The sequence below is a fragment of the Simochromis diagramma genome, unplaced genomic scaffold, assembly GCF_900408965.1.
Source record: "Simochromis diagramma unplaced genomic scaffold, fSimDia1.1 OVJJ01000107.1, whole genome shotgun sequence".
Taxonomy (NCBI): Eukaryota; Metazoa; Chordata; class Actinopteri; order Cichliformes; family Cichlidae; genus Simochromis; species Simochromis diagramma.
The window spans coordinates 5250213-5275227 of record NW_024387209.1 but is presented as its reverse complement, the minus strand read 5'-3'; the positions used below and the strand labels follow the sequence as shown (position 1 = coordinate 5275227).

The following is a 25015-nucleotide window of genomic DNA, read 5'->3' as shown; positions in this document are numbered from 1 at the left end:
CAGTCTAAAATGTGGGCTAATGTCCAACACACCTAACCGTAAACATATGACATTTAATTTTTTCATACTGCAATACATTTCTATATTCTGCTTCACTCAATGCAAACACACTGCCTCAGTTAATATTTACTTATTATAAGCTTTTAACTAATTAATGATGTTATTTTATAATGAGATGAAGTTATAATTAGCAACAGACGGTCACACATGGCAGGCATTTGTGAAACTTTGGCGACATCTAGTGGTTGAAGTGAGGGAAATATATATTATTTAATAACAGAAATAAAGCAGAAAAAAAGCCTACTTTCGTCCGGTTCTGCCTTTGACCTTTATCGGCAATATGTCGACCTCACTTTGTTTTTTCACTCTAGAGACTAAACTATTGATAAACTATCGAATTCGTCAATTTATTTATTAATAAAAAACCCGTTACTTAGTAGAAATCACCACAGTCACCCCAAGCTAATTTGTATTTCACCGTTATTAGCATACACTCCCGAAAACACCCGGATACTCCGAATCCACGAAGGCAGTGCCCGAGCGTTAGTGTTGCACTGTGGGTAATGTAGGCCATGGATTTTGACAAAATAAAACGCGGAATAAAATTATATCCGGTTCTACTGCAGGTTGTTGGCAGCATATTTTATTTGATTAATTTGATTTAAAAAAAAGTTTTTATATAAACAAATCTACTAAACACATCACCACAGTTGACTTGATTCAATCTAAAAAAAAAATTCTTAGTTTTGCTTCAAAAACTGCAGTTTGCCGTAAAATCGTTACTCCTGACTTAAAAAAAAAAAAAAAAAAAAAATTAGCCTCGAGTCTTTAACATTTACTATAAAATAATCTCACACTATGGTGAACATAGGTACCTACCCTACTACCTAAGAAGGTATTTAAAAAAAAAAAAAAAAAAAAAAAAAAAAGGAAAATTGTTTAAATTGTATTAAAAAAAAGAAGCCAAAATATCACAACCTTTATTTATATTTTATAGAAAATCTTTAATTTATTAATTGATGTACAGATAAACAGTCCAAACTATGAATTTCTTATAACATGTCTCCATCTGGTGGCTGAAGGAGCTCCCTGCAGCAGGTGCATCATGAAAACCATGTGAGAAAGCATAGCACTTGGCACCAAAAGCTTAAAGAGGACAGAGTGGCATTGCCTCTGGAGAGAAAATAAAGCAGTTTCACTGATGTCAGAAGTCAGTTTGAATGTTTCATATCCAAGCTCAGGTGGAACTGATCCGCCCCTCAGCGCTTCTTCCAGGTGAATTTCCGTCGTGCTCCCTCCTGTCCAGGCTTCTTCCTCTCCCTCACTCTTGGGTCGGGGGTCAGCAGACCAGCTGGGGAAAAAAAATGAAAAGAACGAAATATAACTGAACACAGGCGCAGATGAGTAAATATTTATGTATCTATTAGTTCATTAGTACATGCATGTCATAACACAAGTACTCCTTATGAGACTGGAGAGTGACATAAATATTTATGGTAGGGAAGATCACGGTAACGTTTAAGTAACAAAAAACACAGCAGCAAACAACCAGCTGTCACGGAGCTTTGTGGTCTCAGGAAAACCAGAGGTGATAAAAACTACACAATAAATTCAAGACTAAATAACTTTACTTTATTATAGTTGGCTAATAAAAAAGGTTAGCTGAGAAAAAAAAGAAAAGAAAAAAGAAAGCAAACTCTGGAGAAAATACTGTGCTTTGTTCTGTTCTCTGTCAACATGATCCTACACTGCTTCAATAATGAGGTCCGACTCATGACTGATAGTGTTCCACTGTATGTTTTTCTATACAACTCTGATTTTACTGCACTAACAGTGTGTTTGAGATCATTGTCATGCTGAAAAAGGAAGCTGTTATCAATCAGATGCTTCCTTGCATGATAGATTCAAAATCTGATGGCACTGTTCTGTGTTATTGTCACAATTACTTAATGTCAGCAGATTAGACATGTGACCCTCCCGTTCCTGGTGACAACGAGCCGGCTAAACAACAACAGCTGATTACAAGCTAACATTATGCTAGTTAACGTTAGGCTCGTGCCTCCTGAAAATCCCAAGTTCCTTGTGACAAACTCTCATACAGTATGAAAATTTATTAACTAAGTGTCTGAATGCAGCAATTCAGTGAAACTTTATTCTCAGTGAAACTAGCATCAGCTAACAGAGGCTAACAACAGCAAAATACAGCTGTGCTTAGTAACAGGAAATTTTCTAGAGTTGCTTTGCTGTCTGAGAACTCTCGCTACAGATGAACGGTGACTTGAGTGACTCGGGGGTAACCATCTCTGTTTTTGATATTATTCAAATATGTTCATTTACAGTTTACAAAATGTGTTTGTTTGTTTTCCCTTTTTACACAAACAGCAGTACAAACATGCCGACCGGGTGTGGCCTTTATGGGGTACAGTCTAAATTTAATATTGTTGATCTCTCCTTGCTGACTAAAACATGGCAGCTGCCATAGCTAAGGCGGTGCACTTAATTGGGAGGGGTAAAGCCTAGGTTATCCTCAGTTATGCAAACAGACTGCTGCAGACCCGACGGCCAAGCAGTCATTCCTGTTATGCTTCTTTAAAGTCAGTGTGTAATGTAAATTCTCTACGGAGAAGTCTACATGGTAACAAAAACCAAACAGGACCTTTGCACTAACCATCCGATGACAAACTTTACGTGACTGGGACCCAAGTAGACCCCCAGACTTCCCGAATCCATGCTTAGGAAAACAGAACCCAGTAAAGGCAATATGTAATCTACTGACATCCAGTCATGAGATTTTAGACCCTCTACCTTAAAGAACATGCTTTTCAGATACTGTTTATTTAGGCTTTACATGTCTTGTCCAGTTCTTCAAATATTTTAAGGACACACTGCAAACCACGCTTAGATATGTCCATCCAACCAAAGATTTTTAAAACCAGCTGCACAAGCTGGTGAATGAGCACTCTTTTAATCCCAAGTTGTAAAAGTACATCAGTGGTAGTAGTTTTCAGACAGGATGCTGCTGTATGAGATACAAAGCAAAACTACCCACCTTGTCTCATCGCCTCCCCATCTCCCTCAGACAGGAAGCTGAGCAGCGCACGGGAAATGGCGAGTCTCAGCGCCCCCGCCTGGCTCGACCTGCCCCCACCGCTCACCTTACACTCCAAGTTGAAGCGGCCCAGCACGCCCATGAACTGCAACGGGAACATCAGCTGCTCTCTGAGAGGTATTTTGGGACAAAAAAAAGAAGAAGAGAAAATGACCAAGAGATAATAAGGTGAAAGAATGAAACGTGGCTGAATGGGCAGACCAGGAGTGTGCACTATTTAACAGATAGCGGTATCAACGGCGGAGGCTTAGCTAATTTAATGTCTGGTTGGGTGACTTTTCAGACAAGCGTAGAGGATCCCGGCGCTGTGAAATGCCTTCTTTTACAATCTCACCACCACATATAACAGAGTAACTTCTGACTCAGCAGGAAGAGGATAAGAGTGTGTGTGTGTGTGTGAGAAAAAGAAAGTGTCTGTGTTCTGGATGGCGTCTTAGGCTGAATGGCCCATAGCTGCTGACAAAGTCAATTGTCACCTCTCTGCTCCAATTACAGCCCCGTCCTCACACTGCGTGACAACACCAGCTCTGGACATTCTCTCACACACACACACACACACACACACACACACACACACACACACACACACAATCACTCAACTGTGTAATTAACTTACTACAAGGAGATAAATAAAAAACGAGGCGATGCTGTGAAGAGTGAAAAAGCTGCTTTTTAATTTTTTTTTTTTTTTTTTTGGAGAGGTAGGGGTGGAGGGTGGAGAGTAAAACCCATCGCGTCTTGCATTTTAAGGAAAACGGTATCTGTGAATGAAGCAGTGCAGAGGCTGTGAGGTGGAAAGGCTTATTTGCTCAGAGTGGAAACCTTCGCGCTGCTCTCCTCACCTGTCCTGCAGCACGGGGAAGTATTGGAGGTAGTCCTGGCCGTTGACGGTAATGTGTCCTGAGCCGCAGTCCCGCAGGATCACTGATGAGTCTGATGTCTTCCTCCGACCTGAGAATGACAATGCAACAGTCTGATTTTTTTACTTCAGACACGAGTGTCATGTTTGCAAGTTTACTACAAAGGTTACCTTTTTTTAACCTTCCAAATCATCCCAGAAATGACTGGGAATGGAGGAAGTTACCTGGTCTCGCATGTAGCAAGAAAACAAAACACTTTGTTTAGGCGAGGGAGGCATGAAGCATGATAATTCAGCAGAAATTACCCTCATTGATGGGCTCAATCAGACATTAGAAGGAACTGATACCCAGGAGGTGTCAGACTGATGATTATTTGATGTAGACACTTACAGTGGTCTCTCTCCTGACCTGCTCCGTACATACTGATGATGTTTTGAACCAAATAATTCCATCAGACCCATTTTCACTGATTTCTAGTCCAATTCTTGTGTAATATGGGATGCCTCAGCCCTTTCTCCCCGTTTCCCTTCCTTAAGAATGGCAGTAGATGATGAGCTGAAGGTCCAGATGCATCTCTCAAGTTCTGTGTCAGGTCTTCGCTGGATTATTTTCTGATTCTTAATACTCACCAGCTCGACATGATACATTTCATCTACTAATAGTTTTTTAGACCAGAAACTTCTTTTGTCCTCCAATTGTTCAGTTTCCTCATTTTTTTTAAGAACACCCTGCACACCATGCTGAGATATGCCAAGTTTTTAGCTAACAGCTGTTTGAGAATCACCTTTTTGGTGCAATGATACTATTTAACCTTAAACTGTGTTATATTTGGAATTTTTCAGAGATTAAACAAAAGAAAAGGGTACAAATTGTGTGTTTTTGTGACAGGCTGCTAATAAAAAAAGTGCCTAAAGATACAATTTAACAACACTGGTTCATCCCTTTAGCTAGAGCTTTTTTTAATGTTTGAATTAATCTTCAGAGAGCCTGGAGAACTAATGCTTAAGAGCACTTAAAAAACACTAGTCTGGCTCTTTGGAAGCAAAATATAAAGAACTGAGGAGGGGCTCAAGACCTTTGCTCAGTACAGTAAAATCATGCTGTTTTTTTGTTTGTTTGTTTTTAAATTTCCCCCAAATACTCTGAATTCCACAAAAACTGTGCAATGAAATTATTTGCATTTGTTTTTAAGCCTGGCTAAATCTGCTCACACTGTCACATTATCAGAGTTTTAGCCAAGACAGAAATACCAAAAACTGAATCTCCACAGACTGCCACAGATTAACGTGTTTACATCTTGCTACAAAAACAGTTTTGGTCTTGCTAATTTATCCATTTGTGATGGCTGTGCCTGGTCAACTGGCTCCACTGTGACAAGAAAACAACAGGTGGTGAGGGTGGCCATTATTTCTATACAGAATATGCATGCTGACCTCTAGTACACATGTACAGATCCCAAAAAGCCACATTAAAAGGGACATACCTGGGTGAAATCAACCAAACGTGCCTTAAACTGAGAGGTTCCTTTTCTGTGTTAAACTGTTTTTTTGGTCGATTTTCAAAACTTAGTGAGACTTCTGAGAAACACATCGCTGTTGTGAACCTACCCTCCGCGGTGCTGAAGGCCACGCCATTTTCATCCTTCTCCAGCAGTGGCACCAATTGCTTCAAGGACTGAGCCTCCAGCAGCCGACGGTATTGCTGAACGAACTCCTCCTCCGTGCTGCTGTACGGCATGGCGAGCATGTGCTCCATCAGCTTGATAAAACGGTCGTACTGAAGACAAATGCACAAAAATGCAAATCAAACTCTTGGACACAAAAGAGGTGCAAAATAGGACGACAAAAAGCATAAAACCTACATCATGAGTAGAGATGGTCTCCACTAGTAACAGTTCCAGCTCCTCCTTTGTCAGCCACCGGCTTGGGCCGAGGGAGCTAATGGAAACAGGAAGAGATGTGAACTAAAAAAACAAATTGCCAAAACAGCTTTAAAGACTTTTGATTGTGGACTCTTCCTCCTCTTACATCAGCTGGGCATCCTGGGAGAAAAGTCCTTTGGCCCTCAGACGGTCTTGGTGCTTCTCGATTTTCAGGATTTTGCCATAAAGATCCTAAAACAACAAAAGCTTTCCTCAGTCTTATGGAAAAATCTTACTGAACACAAATCAGGGTTGAAAACGGGATTTTAAGGGGAACATCTTTCTGCATTGCCCATCCTGGCCCTCCACAGTCAGATTTAAGCCCTACATCAACACTGACATGGGGCCTAAAAATCCAACCAAAGCTCTCGAGAACAAGGAAACGTTCAGCCGTATTCTAACCAGAAGAGGAGAAACAGCTTTCATTCCATTTCTATTTTACCCATTTCATAGACTGAACAACTAATGAGTGATGGAAATGGAGTGATCTGCCCAAAAGCCCTTTCTTCTGTTTAGGAAGTAACTTTCATTCCCAGGAAGTCTTTTCCCCTCCTTCAGGCAGCTGTTTTTCTTCCTTCTGTTAAAGTCTAAAGCGCCAAAAGGATTATGAAAATAACCACAGCACTTGTCTGACTCTCTTCTCTGTGGCCACAGAGGAACGGTTAAACCTTGCTGATTGGCTGCATCCGCACAGCACCTTCTGGCAGGGCAGCGCAGGGGTGTACGAGGGTTGATTTGTGCTTTAGAAAGAAATCATTGTGACATGATCATAAAGCACTGATTCACTGCTCTTTATTTTGCTAACAGCTTTTACACCTACATCGCCTGCTGCTGATTTTTGGCACAATCTTGCTCATTTAACTCATTGAAAGCATGAAAGTCAAAGTCTGAATGTTCTGTGTACAGTTACTGATCATTTCTGCACAATAAAAGATGGATGAGGTACAGATTTCTTTGTCAACATCTTGTTTAATTAAACCTAAGCGTCACAAGTGACGCCCTGAAGCTTCATCCTTCTTTTTGACTCTAGGCTTATGAAATAAACCTCATGCTGTACTAAATAAGTCTTCAAACAAGAGACTGAGACCATAGATTTATCAGCAAAGAGTTTACTGAGGCCATAATTGGAGGCTCATTTTCACATGGATTTCTACACAGTCAGACTACTTCCTGTGACCAGAGTTGCAAGTTTAAGACACCTCAGCGTCAAACTGAATCATTGTTAAGTGACTTTAGACATGTGCCAGATGGGCTGGTCTGAGTATTTCAGAAACTGCTGATCTGTTAGGATTGTCCCACACAACCTTCTCCAGGGTTTACAAAAAAAATAGTTTGAAAAAGAGAAAATGTCCCGGTGACATCAGAGGTCAGATGAAAGTGATGGTTTCCATGTGATAGGAAGGCAACAGTAACTCAAGAAACTACTCATTACAACCAATGTGTGCAGAAGAGCATCTCAACAGCAGCAGAAGATCACACAGGACCACGCGTGTCAGCTAGCAACAGGAAACTGAGGCTATAATTCACACAGGCTCACCAAAACTGGACAATAGACGTTTTGCAGATCTGAATCAGGATTTCTTCTGCAAGTTTCAGTTGGTAGGGTCAGAATTTGGTACAAACAACATGAAAGCATGGATCCATCCTGCCTTATATCAATAGCTCAGGTTGCTGCTGGTGTAATGGTTTGGAGGATATTTTCTTTATACACCTCTCTGCATTTAATCATTAGTCATTATTAATCTCTTCCACAGTGTGTCTCTTGTCCTGTCTTACTCTCGTCACCCCTACTGGTCGCAGCAGATGGCCGCGTCTCCCCAAGCCTGGTTCTGCTGGAAGTTTCTCTTCTGTTAGGAGTTTTTCCTTCCCACAGTCGCCAGGTTCTTGCTCATATTGGGGCCATTTGATTGTTGGGTTTTTCCTCTCCAAAGAAGCTGTAACTAATGAATTGACCAGTGAGCGTAGAGTTAAAGACCCAGACGGTTCAAGACTTTAGTGTAAAAGATGCTAATTTCTTTGCAGCCTTGTTGAGAAACTGAAAAGAAAGAACTTCATATCAGCCTTTAGTGGAAAAAAACCCTAAAAATAATGAGAATAAAAGTAGATTACAACTAAACACTTTTAAAGGATAAAAACACTTTTCTATTTTTCTACTAATTTTCTATTAGTTTTCTTTACAGTTTAATTTCAGTCAGTTTGTAATGTCATGATGCATTTGCTCATGTATTGTGTAGTAAAATTGACCTCGGCAACTGTGCTGCACACAACTGAAGCAGAGCTGGAAGGAGCAAAAAAAATCTGGAGTTAAATACCCGACACTAGAGTTTCGCTGAGCGGCGGATCAATGCCGCGCTGGGGGTAACCTGGGGAGAATGTGTCATGGCGACGGACACAGACAGAAAGGCAGACAGACGGTAGGGTAAGATCGGGGGAAGAGAAGGAGGAGAGGGTGGGCATGCTGGTCACGTCCCCGAGGCAGTCCCCACCCCCACCCCACCTTAGCCACCCAGCGCCTGGGTGAGAACTCATTTCCCCGTCAATTATTCACCAGATGTTTGTTTAATTCCTTCTTGATAGAGTGTGCCTAATCCGCTGCCACTCTGACCAGCGACAGAGGGGTACGGGAGGAGGAGAGAAAAAGAAAATCAAGCAAACATCAAGGAAAAACCAATTTTCTTTACAAAAAGAAAAAAAAAATACAGTAATAGAAAAATCAGAAAAAAAGAAGGCGAGAGGAGAGGGCAGCTTGAGTTACACGTGTGCAAACACTGGTTCCTACAATGGCGAGGAATAATTCGCATGGATTGGCGGGATGAAAGGAGGAGGCGGCGGAGTAGTGGGGCAGTATCTGGATACATTTAAGTCGAGGCTGTTACAGAGACAGACAGTCAATAAAGGCTCTTCAAATGCACGTTCAGAGCTCCGGCTACGTGAGAACGAGGCATTAACTACCAGCATTTATTCGGTCTTCGTGTGGAAAAGGAAGGCGAGTTCTCGGGCCTCCCTGGAGTTGTGGCCATAAAGGGTTCAGCGGAGCAGCGAGCAGGTTAATGTGCCACGCCGGCTGAGAGGAGAGCAGCCGAGCACGGAGGCTGCTTCTTTACACGCCACTGCCCCCTCCTGGCAACGCTCCCGGGGCTTGTGAGACAGCGAGACGATGGGTAAAGGGCAAAGGATGGGAAGGACGGGAAAGACAGACATGTCTGACATACCTATTTAAACCCACAGCAGGGGGTGCAGATTACAGCTGCAGGGCAAAACGATGTGTGTGTATGTGGGGACAAATATTCACATATCATCCCCCTCTTCTCTCTCTCCTTCTCTGTGTTGCAGATACAATCAGACAGAAGAACAAGCGTGAACGGTGTGCCTGCTCATCTGCCCCACTCATCCTCCTCTTCATCGCCCAGCCCCGCTTCCCTCCAAATCCCCGAGGAGGAGGTCTTCCCCGTAGCGGGACAAAGCCTGACAACCAGACACCTTTGATGGGACTCGAATCCTGGACATAAAAAAATAAAACTACACCGTTTATTCCAATCAAAAGAGTTTTAAAATTCTGTTGTGTTTGTATCTTTGTCTCAAACGGCTGTTTTGCTATTACACAGGCCAAACACATCATTTGATCTATTTTTAATACAAATGATCTCGGCACTGCAGGACAAAAATGCCCTGAAATTATTTTTCTTAGTGGATTCTGGATATACTGCTGATGTGCGTTTACTTTCTGTTATAGTAGTTTTTAAATTTTCCCTCTTTTGTGGTCTCAACACCAGTGTACGGTTTATCTTCACTTTAAGAGGCTTGAAATGTTTGTATATTTCATTTCTGGAGTCACCGTGTTCACATGATTTTCAGAAAACTTGACCTCTGACCTTGACCTCAAATTTAAATATTGGTCTGACTATTGGTGACCACTGATATTCGAACTCTCTGAGATTTGTAGTAGATGAACCCAAGACAGGAAGACAGGTCCTGTTTGGTATGTTTAGTAAGCACCCAGAGAGCAGGTCTGGGTGCTTAGGCTAAGCCGATCCCAAAGCCACCCTCAAACATCACATGTACACAGACACAGACAGAAGAGGATGAGGGGAATGAGAATCAGTATGTATGTAAGTGCTAATTGGTGCTCCCTGAAAGCCTGAACTGAGCAGTTTCTGTCATATTTCAGGCCTGCTCAAAGAACAAAATACCCGGGTGCATCAGAAGTTAGTGAGGGTGGTGTCTGCTTACGGAGTACGGAGCTACCCTTGGAAAACCTCAACCTATTCTAAAGGTGTGAAAACCAAATCTTTATTGAGATATAATGAGGTGTCAAAACTCCTCATTAAGGGTGCAGGGAGGTCACCAAATGTTGTGTTTACGGGGGAAAGAGTTACGATTAAGGATCTGAAAGCCAGCACTGGGGTGCCAAGATTGGAGCCTCGACTGCCTTCTGTTTACACGGACAGACTGACTGAACAACACAATGTTAAAGGTCAGTGAGCCAGCCTGTGACTGTGTATGTGCTTATTTAAAGAAAAGTTGCTAAAATGATATAAAAAGTTGCAAAACCCAGTGACAAATTTGTTAAGTTTGCAACAACGAGGCAAACTAACGCACAATGTCAAGTTGAAGAGGTGAGATGATAAACATCTCCACATGAAGAAAATAGAGTCTGTAATTAGCTTAAACAATAAACCTCTGCAGGTGGGCTTGTGTCTGATTATATAACTGCGACATCAGGTAAGGAAATCACCCCAGACTTGAATTAAAGATAATGGCTGTCTGTGCTGTGATTTCAGCTGTATTTAAATGTAAAATAATCACCGAGGGGGGAAGTTAGATGCAACAAAAGCTCTAGTACTTTTATTCTGTCACACGGTGCACAGCCTCGGTATGAGCGCTATGAGAGCAACAGAAGCAGGAATGTCCATGTTCTTAGCAAGTCCCATTCCTGATAACTAAGAATGGAGGAAAATGACATGTGATGCTCACTGCTTAGATTAAAAGCTGAAGATGTACAAAACTATTATCAAAATGCCAATATCGACCAATGAATACCTACACAACAGACGGATATTCAGGTACAACACCCCCCCCCCCCCCCCCAAAAAAAACAAAGCAAAAAACAACCAAACCCAAAACTGTCACAGTGTTGTGAATTCCTTTGTGCTAAAACTCTTCACAAGTCTTCAAGAGACCTAACAAAAATAAAATCCTCCATCAGTTTTGTTTGTTGAGATTTGGGGGCTGGGTGATTAGGTATTCCACAGGGATCCATTCTTGGACCTCTTTTATTTATTCTTTACACAATATTATCTCTGTCATATGCAATTTTTTATGCAGAAGACACCATTTCATATGCCACCGTCTCTTCCCTTGATCTGACCATTGCAAATCTGCAGTTGGCTTCTGATAAATTTTAGAAATCTGCTATTGCACATAAACTTGTTTTAAACAGTGACAAAACTAAATGCGTGATATTAACAAGATTTACAAGGTCACCTAAAAGTATCCGGGCACTACCCTCCATATTCAAATGCTTTATAGTCATAAAATCCAAATGGTTGACTGATATAAATCCTCGGGCTGGATGATTTAAAAAAAAATCATTTTTAAAAAAAAATCATCCAGAAAATTTTTTTCTGTGTTCATTTTGAAAACATATCTCAGTCTATGTCAAAAAGCAAAACATTAAGGACGGTCAAGAGTGTACAAAACCAACAGGTAATGATGCAACCCACACCGTGAAGAAATGTTTGCCAATCAAAAGCCCACAAACAATAACAGAGCGCACAATTTTTTGAAAATCTGCACCCTGGCTGGAGTTTTTCCAAAGCTCAATTTTCAGTGATCCAAAATGCCATTTATGTGTGGACGTAGACTGGGAAGCTACATCCAGATTTTCAGTTTTAACGCGCTGATTTCAGTTCCACACAAAAGAAAAACTAACCAATCAAGTCATAAATAACAGTTTGCGAATAACGTGACGTGGCATCTGGTGTAGTGTAACAGCTTTACTTCCTTGGTGGAAGAAGTTGTCTGATGGTAGCTGAAGCAGGGAAATAAATATAATATATATACTATAAATACTTAAGTTCATAGCGTTTTCCAACAACTACATCAGCTGACAAGAACTGCATTTAAATGTGAGCTATGAAACTACATCTCTTAGTGACATGCAGCCTATATTACAAAAACAACCTTTTGCTGCAGTTCGAAAACCAGCTAAAAAAAAATTACATTCATGCAGGGCTATAAAAAATATCTTCAGCTACAAGAGGAACAGGAAGTCGTGCAGCAGATTGTGGGTTAGTCCTGACCTCAGACTGTAAGTACAGAAACAAACTCAAGGCTATGCCATAAAAACATAAATAAAAACTACTGTTGGTACTATGTTTTGTAAATTCATGGTACACAGATAAACCTTCGGTATGACAGATGAAAGATGACCTCAAAAGGTTCAACATGAATCCAAACAGGTGAAAATAAGCCTCCATCTCTGCAGCAGGTTCCCCCCTGAGATTCGCATGTTAAGCTGGACTACCTCTGACCTCCTGCTCGCCTCACCTCCCTCTATTCTCCCACCTCTTCCCTCACACCGCTGCGTGGAAAAGAGGATCTGACTTCGCTGCTCCTCCAGGGAACGGCACCGTCTTCTTTCAACTCACTCTGTCTGAATAGGATATGACCCGAGGGTGCGGGAAGCAGGGAGGGAGCAGGTGAGGAAGAGCTGGGGATTTGAGGGGGATGAAGGTTTAACTGACAGCGCTGCTCGCTGCTCCAGCTGTACTGCCGTACTCACATGCATGAGGGAGTAGTAGGACTGCTTGCCAGTGTAAAACAGGAAGTGAAAGGGCCGCCCGTCTGCTCCCCACTGGACAGCTTTATGGAGAGGAAAGTGAATCAGCTCTGGAAACCCTCAGTTAAAAAATATGAATAAAAAATGCATTCAGGAGCAGATTTACATACCTCTTTGCTTGGGAAAGATTTCATCAGGATGCTGGAAATAAAAACAGATTTGTTTCAGTAAAAAAAAAAAAAAAACAAATAAATAAAATCAAACAACTGGTGATGTGTAGAGCTTTAAAAGCCACCACTCCTGAGCTCTACTCAGGAACCATCTTTTGCTTCTGTTTACCCCTCAAACTCACTGATGTACCAGACAAGTACCTGTGCTTGTGATGTTTATATTTACACTGGTGACCACAGTGAACGAGACAATTTACCAACTTACCTGAGGTCAAACTGAAAAGATCGAGGACATTTCATCATAAAAGCACCAGAACTGATGCGTTCCATCAAACTGCTGCTTGTGTTTCCACTGTAGACCCACCAACATTAGAGAAATTACTCAGCACTAAGCTTCTTTTGTTTGTTTTTTACATCCCTTTCAATCTTAAAAAAAAAGGACAGGTAAATTGAACAGAACATCTCTAAATTAAATTTGTTTCATTTGTTCTTTTCTATTTTAATATTTCAACTACCTATTTCCTTTAAGAAAAGGGCAAAAAAATTTTTGGGACAATATGAAACAACAGTGCTGGTGTCTACAAAAACTGGTTTTGAAGAAAGTGGAGCCCTGTCCCAGTTCAGATTTTATTTTTGTTTTTCTTTTTATTGTGCCCACCATGGAACGTGTCCTCCTGAGAAGTTCTTGTCCAAGATCATAGATGGTAAAGAAAATCAGAAGTATCTGTGTCCACTGGTTGATCATCTACATCGTCGTCCTCCACAGAAACTGGCTCATCCATATTAATGTTTTGTGTCCAGATATGATGAACCACAGCTTGGCTTATTGTAAATCTGCTTATTTTTGCATGCTACAAACTGGAGATGTGTACTGTGAAAGCTAGCAACTAAACCGAGTTGGTCTGCACATGCCTTACATGTCTGTACCTTTTCATGTGGACCTTTAGATTGAAGCTGTTTGTTCAGGGAAGGAGACAAACAGGTAAAGAGGGAAACCCCTAACTTCTCTCTGACAGTGTTAGTGACCTAACAGTGTGTTTATGATTTCAGTTTTGGCACTAATTATTGTTTTATAGTCTCATATTATAACTGGGTTGAAACCGACCCCAACAACACAAAGATGAGAATTTTCACCAGAGCATTTTATCATTTTGTAAAATTCAATTTTTGTCTTTTGTTTTGTTTAAACAGAGATTCCTGACAATGTGAAAAAGCCTTGAAGCAATAGCCTAATTTAAAAGATGTTGCCACGACAGGTTAATGGAAGTAAATAGGGGGAAAAAAGGGAAACACTTAACCAACAAGTAAATTAAACTGTGCAGTCTTACCTTCATGAGCGGCCGAGCTGTCTTCTCAAACAGGCTGGAGGGAAAAAGGTACGTGATGCTTCTCTGTGGGCGAAAGACAGAGAAACAAACAAACAAATAAATACATACATAAATAAATAAATAAAAGGAGATGGCAGTTTGAGAGATGATGGCACATTATGACAACGCTGACATGTCCACACAACAGAGGTCACACCAACAAAGTGACAGAGTAAGAGGCGCAAGCTGCTTGCCGGTTCAAGGAAAGGCGAGCAAGGTGTGTGTGTGTGTGTGTGTGTGTGTGTGTGTGTGTGTGTGTGTGTGTGTGTGTGTGTGTAGTTAGAGGAGAAAACAAGCATGAAAAGGCACAAGTTTAGGCTTTGTTGACAGCGAACAGAGGACACTGTGGATGTCTAACAGTTCACTCCGAGTTCATCCTCTGCTGTGTGTGTTATTAGCAGGGCTACAGATGGCATTGGAAATGTGTGTGTGAGGGAAGAAAGGCCCCTCATCAAGACAGCCTGCTCATCTCTCTCCCTCTTCATCCCACCATCTCTGCACTCTTCCTCCTGTCCTGCTCTCTCTGTCGGTTCAATTAGCGAGGCAGCAGGTGCTGCGGGGAGAGAGCAGGTTGCTGCCTTTAAGGTTGTCAAAACGACGGAAAAGTAGGAAGAAAAAAGGGGGCCGGTCGAGGGAAATGTCTGCGCTAAAGCTGTGAGAGGCAGGAAGAGGAAGACAAGTGAGGAGAAGTTAAAGGGTAGGAAAAAAAAAATAAAAGGAGGAGGAAAAGGGAAAGACGAGGAACAGATGAAGACGCACCTGTGCGTCCCCAGAGAGTTGACAGAGATGTGGAAGAGCTCCCCGAGGGGGGAAAGACGGAGTGACAGAGGGGAAAAGACGACTTAGCAGAGCCACAGCGCACAAAGATTTTTTTTTTTTTTTAACTTCATGGTGAAATAGGAAGCTGCAACAGGACAGACAGTAGTGTAGGAAAAGATCAAAGACGAAGATGAACAGAGTTATTTTAAACCTACAAAACCACGAGTGAAGATTCAAAACTTCACAATTTCACTGCACGATTCAATATCTGTGAGATTTTTTTTAACATTTTGTAATATGTCGAGTATTGCAATAATATATACCGTATTTTACGACCATAAGGCGCACTGTCAATGAATGGTCTGTTTTCATACACAATGCGCACCGGATTACAAGGCGCATTAAGTGAAACAAAACAGTCAAATAAGTCAAACCTTTTCTTCTTGCTTCTTCCACCTCTGTACCATTGATTTACTAATGCTGAATTCTCTCACAGCTGCTCTATTCCCATGTTGTTGCAGTATATTAATGACTAACCTCTTATTGTGGATGGATTATCTCCGTTGTTCTCCTGACTGAAGTTTGGTCTGTTTACAGCATCCTGCCACGCGATTGCATTTGTCCCGGGAGGTCTCCCGTTAAGTTTTATTGAGTGGAAAAAGGTTAGCATTCGTCCTCCAGCTTCACTGTGTTTATGTTATGCTAACATAGCTGTGTCGCTAGCGATGGCGTAGCACATCATTATATACCAGCTAGTCCAACTTCAGCAACCCTAAAAAAGTCACTGCTGTTCAGTTTTCTGTCTTCATTTATGTTGGAAGTGATGGCAGAGCTGTAAGTTTGAATTCTTTCAGATATCTCTCAGTCAGAACATGCTATATCATGTTTAGGTAGAAGCTAGCGAGCTAACTTCCTGCTAACTTCTAACTCTGTTGAATTTCATAAATTCTGTTTTCATGGATGTTAAACTTAATTGTTACACCTGGTAAAGCAGCAATGGGACCTGAAGAGGACGGTTTTTTGACCCAGATTACTCCGCCAGGCTCCTGACTACAATGGCGGTAATGCTCCAACAATCCATCAAGCAGTGCGGCTTCGTAGCTTACCAAAGTCGTACTAAAACATTTTTGACTGATTTTTGTGCGCTGTGTACCACATAAAATCAGTTCGAGGTCAGCAAGCACAACCAGAATTCATATTTAAGGCGCACCGGATTATAAAGCGCACTGTCGATTTTGAGAAAATTAAAGGATTTTAAGTACGCCTTATAGTGCGGAAAGTACGGTACTGCAAATAATGTTCTCAAAGTTAGACTTTGCCAGTATCTGTTTATCCAATAAGATAAAGTTGTCTCACTTCAGTTATTGAGATTGTCAAACAATTCAACACTCACTGAAACCTGCTGTAAAAGTTGCCATAACAGCCGACTTGACAACTGAATGGAGTCAAGTTGTCCGTTACATGAAACCAGTTTCTAATAATACAGCAATTAATTGTGATAAAAAAATACAAAGACAGAAATTCATATTTAACTATTATGTTTGCACTCAGCAGCCTTCCAGTTCTGGGAGGGTCCCGTGCTGGATTCCCCCCCAATGCAGGCAGTTTAATATAGGTTTACTCGACTAACACTATCGCAGCTGCATGAGATGCCACAAATGTACTCAAATGTATAATTTTTTCAAAAATCAGTTTAGCTAAATAAGACAAATTTTTTCAAGTTGCAGCTTCTAAAGACTAAAGACCAGAGACTGTATATAAAAGATGGAATCCTACTGCCTGTGGTAGACCCAATTTCCCTTTATTTTTTCAAATACAGTTTGTACAGTAGCAGATAATCTCTAACTGGTACATTCTTTAATTTTTGTTTTTCAGTTCTTACCGGTAACAGCTTGTAGGTACACTACTGCCGCCTTTTGGTTGTAGCAGTGTGTTACATCTTAGCAGGAACCAGTTAAAAACAAGAAAACTATGAGCTTCAAGATCATAAATAGCTGCATGGACAATTTATATATAATTTAATGACTGAATATTCAAAAATTGTGATCATCGCTAACAAGAACGCGACCAAAACTAAAGCACAAACTTCATGAATGGTTTTTTGAATGGCAGTTAAGCTTTATCTGTATTCATATGTATGAGTTATACAGTTGCTATGAAGGGAGAAGCTAGCCTATTTGGAAATTTTAACATGATGTGGGGACTGACTCACTATCGGAAGCAGCCTCGTGGCCATTAGAGGAACTGCAGTTAGTGACACTTTTTTCAGCCTCCTTATTACCTCTAAAATCAGAAATCATCTTTTATTCGTCTTTGTTTAACCTGATAATGTTCTAAGCGCTTTATAAACAGTTCCCTGAAAAATGTTTCATTTATTTATGATTAATCTATTAAATATTGTCTAACTGTTTCAGTGCTCGTTTACTTGCAAGTAAATTTGGCTCAAAAGTCACCCAAGTCCCAGAACAAAGAAAAAAACAAATAAATAAATTTAAAAAAATCAGAGATTTTTTGCCCTTTCTGGGTCTGCGCTCTGTATTAATTCCTCCTCCTGGCTGCAAACATCCTTTTGATTTTCCCTGGGTCTTTATCACCGTCACACCTGAAGAGTCTGGACTCCAAACTGGAGCGCAGGGATTTCTCAGGTGCCCCACTATGCACCTCTGCAGTCCTCCCAAATTTTCCTCTTTCCCTCCACGCATCCAAGTCCGGGCTGCTGGCCGTCGCTTCGGCTTTCACAGCCTGGCGCAAACAGCTCACTTCATTATTTGTGAGGGGCACTGGGGACCGGACGAGGGACGGGTGGGAAATCGAGCTAAATGGTTAGAGCAGTGAGGGCTAATGTATTGCCAAAAAAAAGAAAAATCACAAACAAGCTTTGGGTGCATTTAAGGGCGTTGCTAATAGCAATGATGCAGTGGATTAGACAGACGCGGCCACACCTGCCTGCTGCACGTGGAGCCAAACGATGCTAATGATGCTGACAAAGAGGGGAGGCTTTAAACGCGTCAAACTTCTGCCTGCAATGGCAGATAGGATGGTGTGAGGGGGAACGACATACCAAAGATGGCCTACGGTGGATTCAAAGCCACCATGCTACAGTAGGAATCTACACTGCCGCACAAACTCAGCATTTCAGAGATTTACACTGTTCACTGCTAAAGACTCCAAAATTTATTGTTTTTAATTTACAGAAATCTTTCCTAAAAAGGAAATTCAAACAAACAGGAGTCAACCACAGTTTGTTTGGGACTTTTTTTAGTGGCGTATTAATCCACATTTAGTGGCTTTCTGAGCATTTGACTGAGATGTGATATAAATATGTCATCTGCTCAGTGGATCTGGAGGTTTTAATGTCTAGAGAGGTGGGAAAAAATAAACAGACTCCACATTTTAATTTAATATAGTGAACGTCAGCAAATGCCATACGTACAGTCCCTTAAACTCAATCGCTTCATTAGCTGGGATCACATATCCAAATGGGATTAGACACTTTTTAGTGAAAGCAAATGTCAGATGGACGGTAAGCAAAGATCTGGGTCTAAGACTGCAGTTTTGCCCAAAACGAGACGGCATTACGCTCATTTAAAACTGGGTGTAAAAAGGTTAAAAGACTGGCAGTTGAAGATGGCAGCAGGAAACACAGAGCACGAGGAGACATCAGCAGGTGTGTAGTTCAGCAGTAAGTGTGGCTGCAGGGTGGTTGTTGTAATCTTAGATGTGAGGATTAGCCTTTTGTCTAGGGTAGGGCTGCCACGATTAGTCGACTAGCCACGATTACACTGACTATCAAAATCGGAGACAACTAATTTAATAGTCGACGCGTCGTTTGAAGTAGGGCTGGGCTATATCATACCGTTCACGGTAACACCGGTGTAATTTTGGGCAACGATAGGAAAATGAAATATCGCGATAGATGGTAGACGCGCATGCGCAGTGCCTTTGTTTACATACACACATGGCGGCGACGCAGAATGAGAAGAGCGAAAGCGGATCGTTGAATGTAACGGATGAACCAGAATTGGTTTGTAAAAATGCTGCAACTTCAGTGGTGTGGAACTGGTTTAGCTTTCGTCCGTCAGATACACAACAAAGCACTATTTTTGGTAGCGCATGCTAGCGGACCGTCGTTATTACCGTGTTGTTTGGAAAATACGGCACACTTAAAATCAATCCTTAGATTTTTCTGAAAATCGACAGTGCCCCTTATAATCCCGTGTGCCTTATGTATGAACTCTGGTTGTGTTTACTTACCTCGAAACGATTTTATGTCGTACACGGCGCTCGAAAATCTGTCAAATGTTTTAGTACGACTTTGCTAAGCAACAAACCCGCACCGCTTGATGGATTGTCGGAGCATTACGGCTATATTAGGCAGGCGCCTAATATTACCGTATTGCGTGTGTATAACCTCTTTTTAAGTTTTGTGGATATTATACATGGTTATGCTCAGGATATGTCGGCCAGTTTCCACTGGAAATGCCTTTTGGTTAAACTGTCAGCAAGGAATTTGCACTGTTACATTTTTATATAACTTTAATGCACATAAAAAAAACAGCTGCTTGTTTAAGTGAAAATACATTGATGGGGTTTTTTGCACTAATGAAGTTGTGGAGTTGTGAAGTATTTTGTCTAGTGTCAATTATATCGTCAGTTATATCGTTATTGCAAATTTTCAAATGTATATCGTGATAAATATTTTTGGTCATATCGCCCTGCTCTAGTTTGAAGCTTTGTAAGAAAGATGCAGGAATGAGTAGTAGGATTTAAGAGTGTAATAACGGACTGAAACAGAAGATGGCAGCACTGCATGTACAAGGATGCCAGCTGCCGTTAAACCCCAAAGAAGAAGAAGCAGTGTCCGGTATTGTGACTGTGTCCAAATTCAGGGCCGCATCCTCCTGAGGCCGCATTTGTAGGCTGATTACGTTACAGCGCCGCGACGAAGGCTGTCCAAATTCGAAGACTCCTCCAAATGCAGCCGAAAAATGCGCCCTCCTTTTCCTCAGATTTGAAGGATGGGTCGAGTGTATCCTTCGTGGCCCAGCCTATCCCAGAATTCATAGCGCGGCCCTGCTCAGTTTCCAATGGCGGCAGCTAGCTAGTTTTAATATTACTCTTATTATTCTTTCTGGGTCACAAAATAAACGTTTAATATATTTTCAGGCGAGAATGTAGCTGTGTAAACTTCAAATATCTGCTCAGTTTATCAAGACACCACATATTTTCAAAAGCGCTCTGACGTTTTCAGAGACGTCTGTTACCCACCAGCTCGATAACTAGCCGGGGTTCAAGGCTCACTAGAGCTGCGAAAAACACCGGACTCCCAGCAAATCGTTTTCAAACCCACTGCCGTCTTTCACTACTCGGGTTAAACATGATATATAAGTCACTTAGATAACTTAAAAATGTTATTGTTTGACTTTTTTCAGTTTTTTGTTTTGTTCCTGAGTGAATCAGTTTGGCTGAGATTAAAGTTATAGTTTTTACACAGCTGAATAAACGTCAAACAGACAACTGATCATCAGGAGTGTGAGATGCTCGAGAATATACTCCGGTGTCCCGTTATATTTTAGATAGCAAGGAGCAGACGGCTGAGTTTATTAAACTCCACCGAGACAATCTGCAAATTTCTATAAAAGCTTAATAAACTATCATCTGCTCTTTATTTTTAGTTAGCACATACCTTAAACACTTCAAGCTTTAAGCTAATGATAGTTATATAAGAGCAGACACATGCTGATGCAATAAGCTGTACGTTTTACGTCCAATGGATGCATGATCTGATTAGTCGACTAATCGCAAAAATAATCCGTGACTAGTCAACTATCAAAATAATTGTTTGTGGCAGCCCTAGTCTAGGGTCACCTGCGTTTCCCAGTAGCAGGAGAAAAGACAAAAAAGGAGAGTGCTGGGGCAGATTTCAGATACTACACAAACATCACTTTCACACTCCAAGCCAGATGAGATCACTCACTCACGCCAGCTTTCTGTTGATTTGCAGTTATATTTCTATATTTTCTTTTCGCAAGTGCCAAAATTAAGTGACCCCTGCCCAGGCCAGCTCCTGACCTACATCAATTGCACATACCTTTGCAAACACCACTGTCAAGTACTCAAGACTCACTAAAGAAGTGCTGAAAATCCCCAACTATGTCATGTACAGTTCAAAGCTTAAAATGGTGCAAAAAAATCACATGAAAACCTCGCCGTTCTCGTCTTTTTATCCTTTATTTCCCACATAAAGCATCCTGCCTATGTGTGATGCTTTAGAAGCTGCTGCCAGATTCTTTCTAATTAAAGCTAACTTACATCGATGTCCTCCTGGGTGAAGTTCTCGGGATCTTCTCCCATCATGTTGGCCAGGTGGCGTTTCCCGATTTCGTACTCTTCCACCTGCTTTTGGATGTACTTTAGGGTGAACTTCTCCGGTCCAGCGGCCGCCAGGTTCTTCCTGCACAGGGCAGAGCTCACACATACCTGCCTGCTCAGCAGCACCTGGGGACGGGGGGAAAAGAGCCATTATTGTCAGACAAATATCCAGGGCAGCTCGATAACACAGCCGAATTACAGTTAAGAGCTCAGTAAACTGACATAAAGCACCTCAACGACTGTGGCACATTCATGAAACTACAGACGTGGTGACAGGTTCTTAATTTAAATATCCGTCAGCGGAGTTTTGGCTAACAAACCCTGCTAGAAGCCGCTAACTCAAGGACGAGGCCGTTTCGTCCTTTATTTAAACATATTCGCGTGCGTTAAAGGTGAAATAACGCGTTAAAATGTCACACGCTACGTTAATTCTACCTGTTGGCTTACCTGCGTGGCGACTGTGTTTATACTCGAGCTGCATGTCATACATTTCCCCAGAAACGAGCCCACGGTCCGCACACAGGACGCCGCCATCTTTGCTGACAGCGGTGACGTCCGAGGCGGAAGTTGTCTACGTCAGAAACACGTGCGGTAATCCGTAAAAATAAAATAAAATAAACTCTGTCCGCTTAATAAAACAACAACAACAACAACAACAACGTTACTAGAAGTGTAAATTCTAAAATCAGGAGTTTGTTTTAGTTTCTTTGCAGCCCTTTTCTGTTTAAAACAATGTCCTGATTTATGTATGTAGATGAATGTTGCTGGTGTCTTTACAGTTTACAATTTTAGAAGAATTACCCCTGAAAATATGGCATAATATACATCCCACCAAGAATTAGATGCTGATGGTATGAGTGAGGCATAAGTAATTTTAGCAAAGGGAATAAAGTGTAGACCTCAAAACTGTGCCAAACAAATAAGAAATTTAGGTCAGTAGTTTGTATTTCAGGCTGTAAAATTGACATTATTTGAAGATGATTATCAGCTGTTTGTGTATATATGTATAAAAAGGGTGGTCTTTATTCTTCAAGCTCGGGTCCTCTACCAGAGGCCTGGGAGCTTGAGGGTCCTGTGCTTTATCTTTGCCGTTCCTAAGGCTGCGCTCTTCTGGACAGAGATCTCAGATGTTGTTCCTGGGATCTGCTGGAGCCACTCACCCAGTTTTGAGGTCACTGCACTGAGTGCTTCGATTACCCCTGGGACCACTGTAACTTCACCCTCAACATCTTCTCGAGCTCTTCTCTGAGCCCTTGTTATTTCTCCAGCTTCTCGTGTTCCTTCTTCCTGATGTTGCTGTCACTTGGTATAGCTACTATCTATCACTGTGGCCGTCTTCCTCTGCTGCTCCACCACTACTATGTCTGGTTAGTTAGCCATCATCAGTTTGTCTGTCTGTATCTGAAAGACCAGTAGGATCTTAGCATGGTAATTCTTCACCACCCTGGGGGGCATATCACATTTTTAACTCTGGATTTTCATGCCATACTCAGGACAGACATTCCTCTCTGCTATCAGTCCAGCTCGATGTACTCTGATGTACTCAAGGATGTTTGTTGTCTCATCCTAGACAGTGGTTCTGACACTCACTAGCCACTGGGCTCCTTCCTTCTGCTTAGCGTACAGTCTCATGTTACTGGAGCTTTTCCCCCATCTATCTATCTATCTATCTATCTATCTTTTACAGAGTTTCTTGGAGATAAAGATATGGTAGATGAGGTTGTTGTTACCAGTAATGTTGATGAAATATTTTAATCATAGATTGGTAAACCTTTCCTTTGCAGTTCCTTAATTATTAAGTAATATGCAATGATGATCCCTCCCACTCTGTGTGGTTGATTCTCCTTCTTCCTCGTCTGTGTAGGAAACAGGTAGCGTATTAGAGGCGGGGCCTAAGAGAAAACAAATCTGTTACCATTGGGCTAATTGTTTAAAATGGGCCTGCAGCATGTGTTTTTTTTCTTGTAAACATTTAGCTGCTCTATATTTCTATTTAGCTTAAACTGCATTATCTGTGTGGTCTCCCAGTTTTGTCTTTAGTAGGATACAGCAAGGTAAAAATAGGTGCGCAGATAATTACAAAGAAAATACAGCTCAAATACTAAGAAAACCTTCGGCATCAACTCAACCTTGTTGTTGTGACTCTTTTAGGTTGGTTCATTCAGTGTACTTCCTCAGAAAGTGTCCAACAATTCTTAGAAACACCTTTCCTATTACTTATTAGTTCGTGTTATGATTATCCAAAGTTTATGTTGGTAGCAGCTCAAGTTTAACTGTGCACACACAGAAAATATTTCCCTGTTTTATATATCATTTTCATGGCTGTACCCCAACTTTAAAGGGTTTATTTCATTAACACGAATATGAAAACAACATCTGGTAAGAAAAAAAGTACATCTTCTTGCAGGTGTTTTTACAATTTACTCATTCACTAAGCTAGAACTTTACTGAAAAAAAGGTCCTGTGTTTGTGCCTGTGGTACCATGGTACCACGTTCTTACCGCACACTTTGTTTTTGTACCAGATAAATCTTGACATGTGTGTTGGTGAAGTAAAAGAAAAAGCTTTTTAAAGCATAACAAAAAGCAAAAGAAGAGCATGAACAGGATAATCCAAGCTGCATGACAGCAAAACCACAGAGCTGCATAATCTGCCCGAAATGACAAACGAGGCGAATTAAAAAAGGAAAAAAAAGAAGTAGAAAGGGGAAAAAAGGGTACATTCCAGCGAGAGCAGAACATTTTAAAACAATTATAAAGGCCGCTTCTACTACACCACTTTCTAAACTCTCTCTTGAGCAGCGGTCCGTATCCTAAAAAGTCACACCTCACTGAAAGCTCGTGTTTTGCAGGGCGAGCATGCCAGCCACATGGTGCAGCTACAAGTCTGCAGGGATCTGGCACTCTGGAGCGATCCCTGCTGATTTTTTTGGGGGGTGTTATAAATTAACAGCAGCCACTGACACAACCTTAAACTCTAAACTTGTTTGTGCACAGGTTAAAAAATGACAAACTTGGCTCCACCTCTTTTAGCACAATGAAATTTTGTTTCTATATTTAAACTTAATGGATCAGAGTTTGACGCCATGTATCTGCCGCCGGTTTTGTTTTTTGGATCCAGGTCACACATCTATCGGGCGACCTCCATGACCCCCGCAGAGCCAGTGGATGTTGCACGCGTTGCTCAACTCCATGTGAGCGCCATGTGCCAAATGGAGAGCTGTGCTGTCAGCGTCATGCAACAGGATTTAAAACGGCAGATCTGCACGAGTTATCAGAAATAACACAATAATGATTAAAAGAAAAAAGCTCAGCCAGAGCTTGCCAAACGTGCTGGCACGGCTACATGTAAAGCAGATTGTTTTGCATATGCGGTGCAGAGATGGATTAACACAACATTATGTGACGCACAAGTTTGTAGATGAACTTCATACGTTGAGATGAAAACAAAGTTTCCCACAGGGAGTGCTGGCTGATGGTTTTCATGTGCATCACATACAGCAGCGTGTGGTGAACCACAGCTTTCTGCTGTGACTGCTGAGCAGCAGGTGGTCTTAGTTTTCGTTTGAAATGATTGCACTTTATATCTGGTCCTTTACTGAGTTTGCTCTTCTACAGTCCACCCCATGATTCAGTAGCTCGTAGAACCACCTTAAGCAGAAATAACGAGCAGTAAT

General features: G+C 41.4%; 1 protein-coding gene across 2 annotated transcripts; it reads right to left on the bottom strand.

Moving 5' to 3' along the window:
* Positions 1-964: 964 nt before the first annotated feature.
* mrps9 (mitochondrial ribosomal protein S9) lies at positions 965-21918 on the bottom strand. 2 transcript variants are annotated; one of them, XM_040051584.1, is made up of 11 exons: positions 21787-21918; positions 21280-21465; positions 14170-14232; positions 12842-12872; positions 12675-12754; positions 5997-6082; positions 5831-5906; positions 5577-5745; positions 3952-4060; positions 3050-3219; positions 965-1351 (listed from the first exon to the last, which is right to left on the bottom strand). In XM_040051584.1, the coding sequence occupies exons 1-11, from the start codon at positions 21871-21873 to the stop codon at positions 1260-1262; spliced, it is 1149 nt and encodes a 382-aa protein (XP_039907518.1). In that variant the 5' UTR covers positions 21874-21918; the 3' UTR covers positions 965-1259. The 2 variants fall into 2 exon arrangements, with proteins under 2 accessions (XP_039907518.1, XP_039907519.1); XM_040051585.1 differs by having other exon boundaries at positions 3156-3219.
* Positions 21919-25015: the final 3097 nt, after the last annotated feature.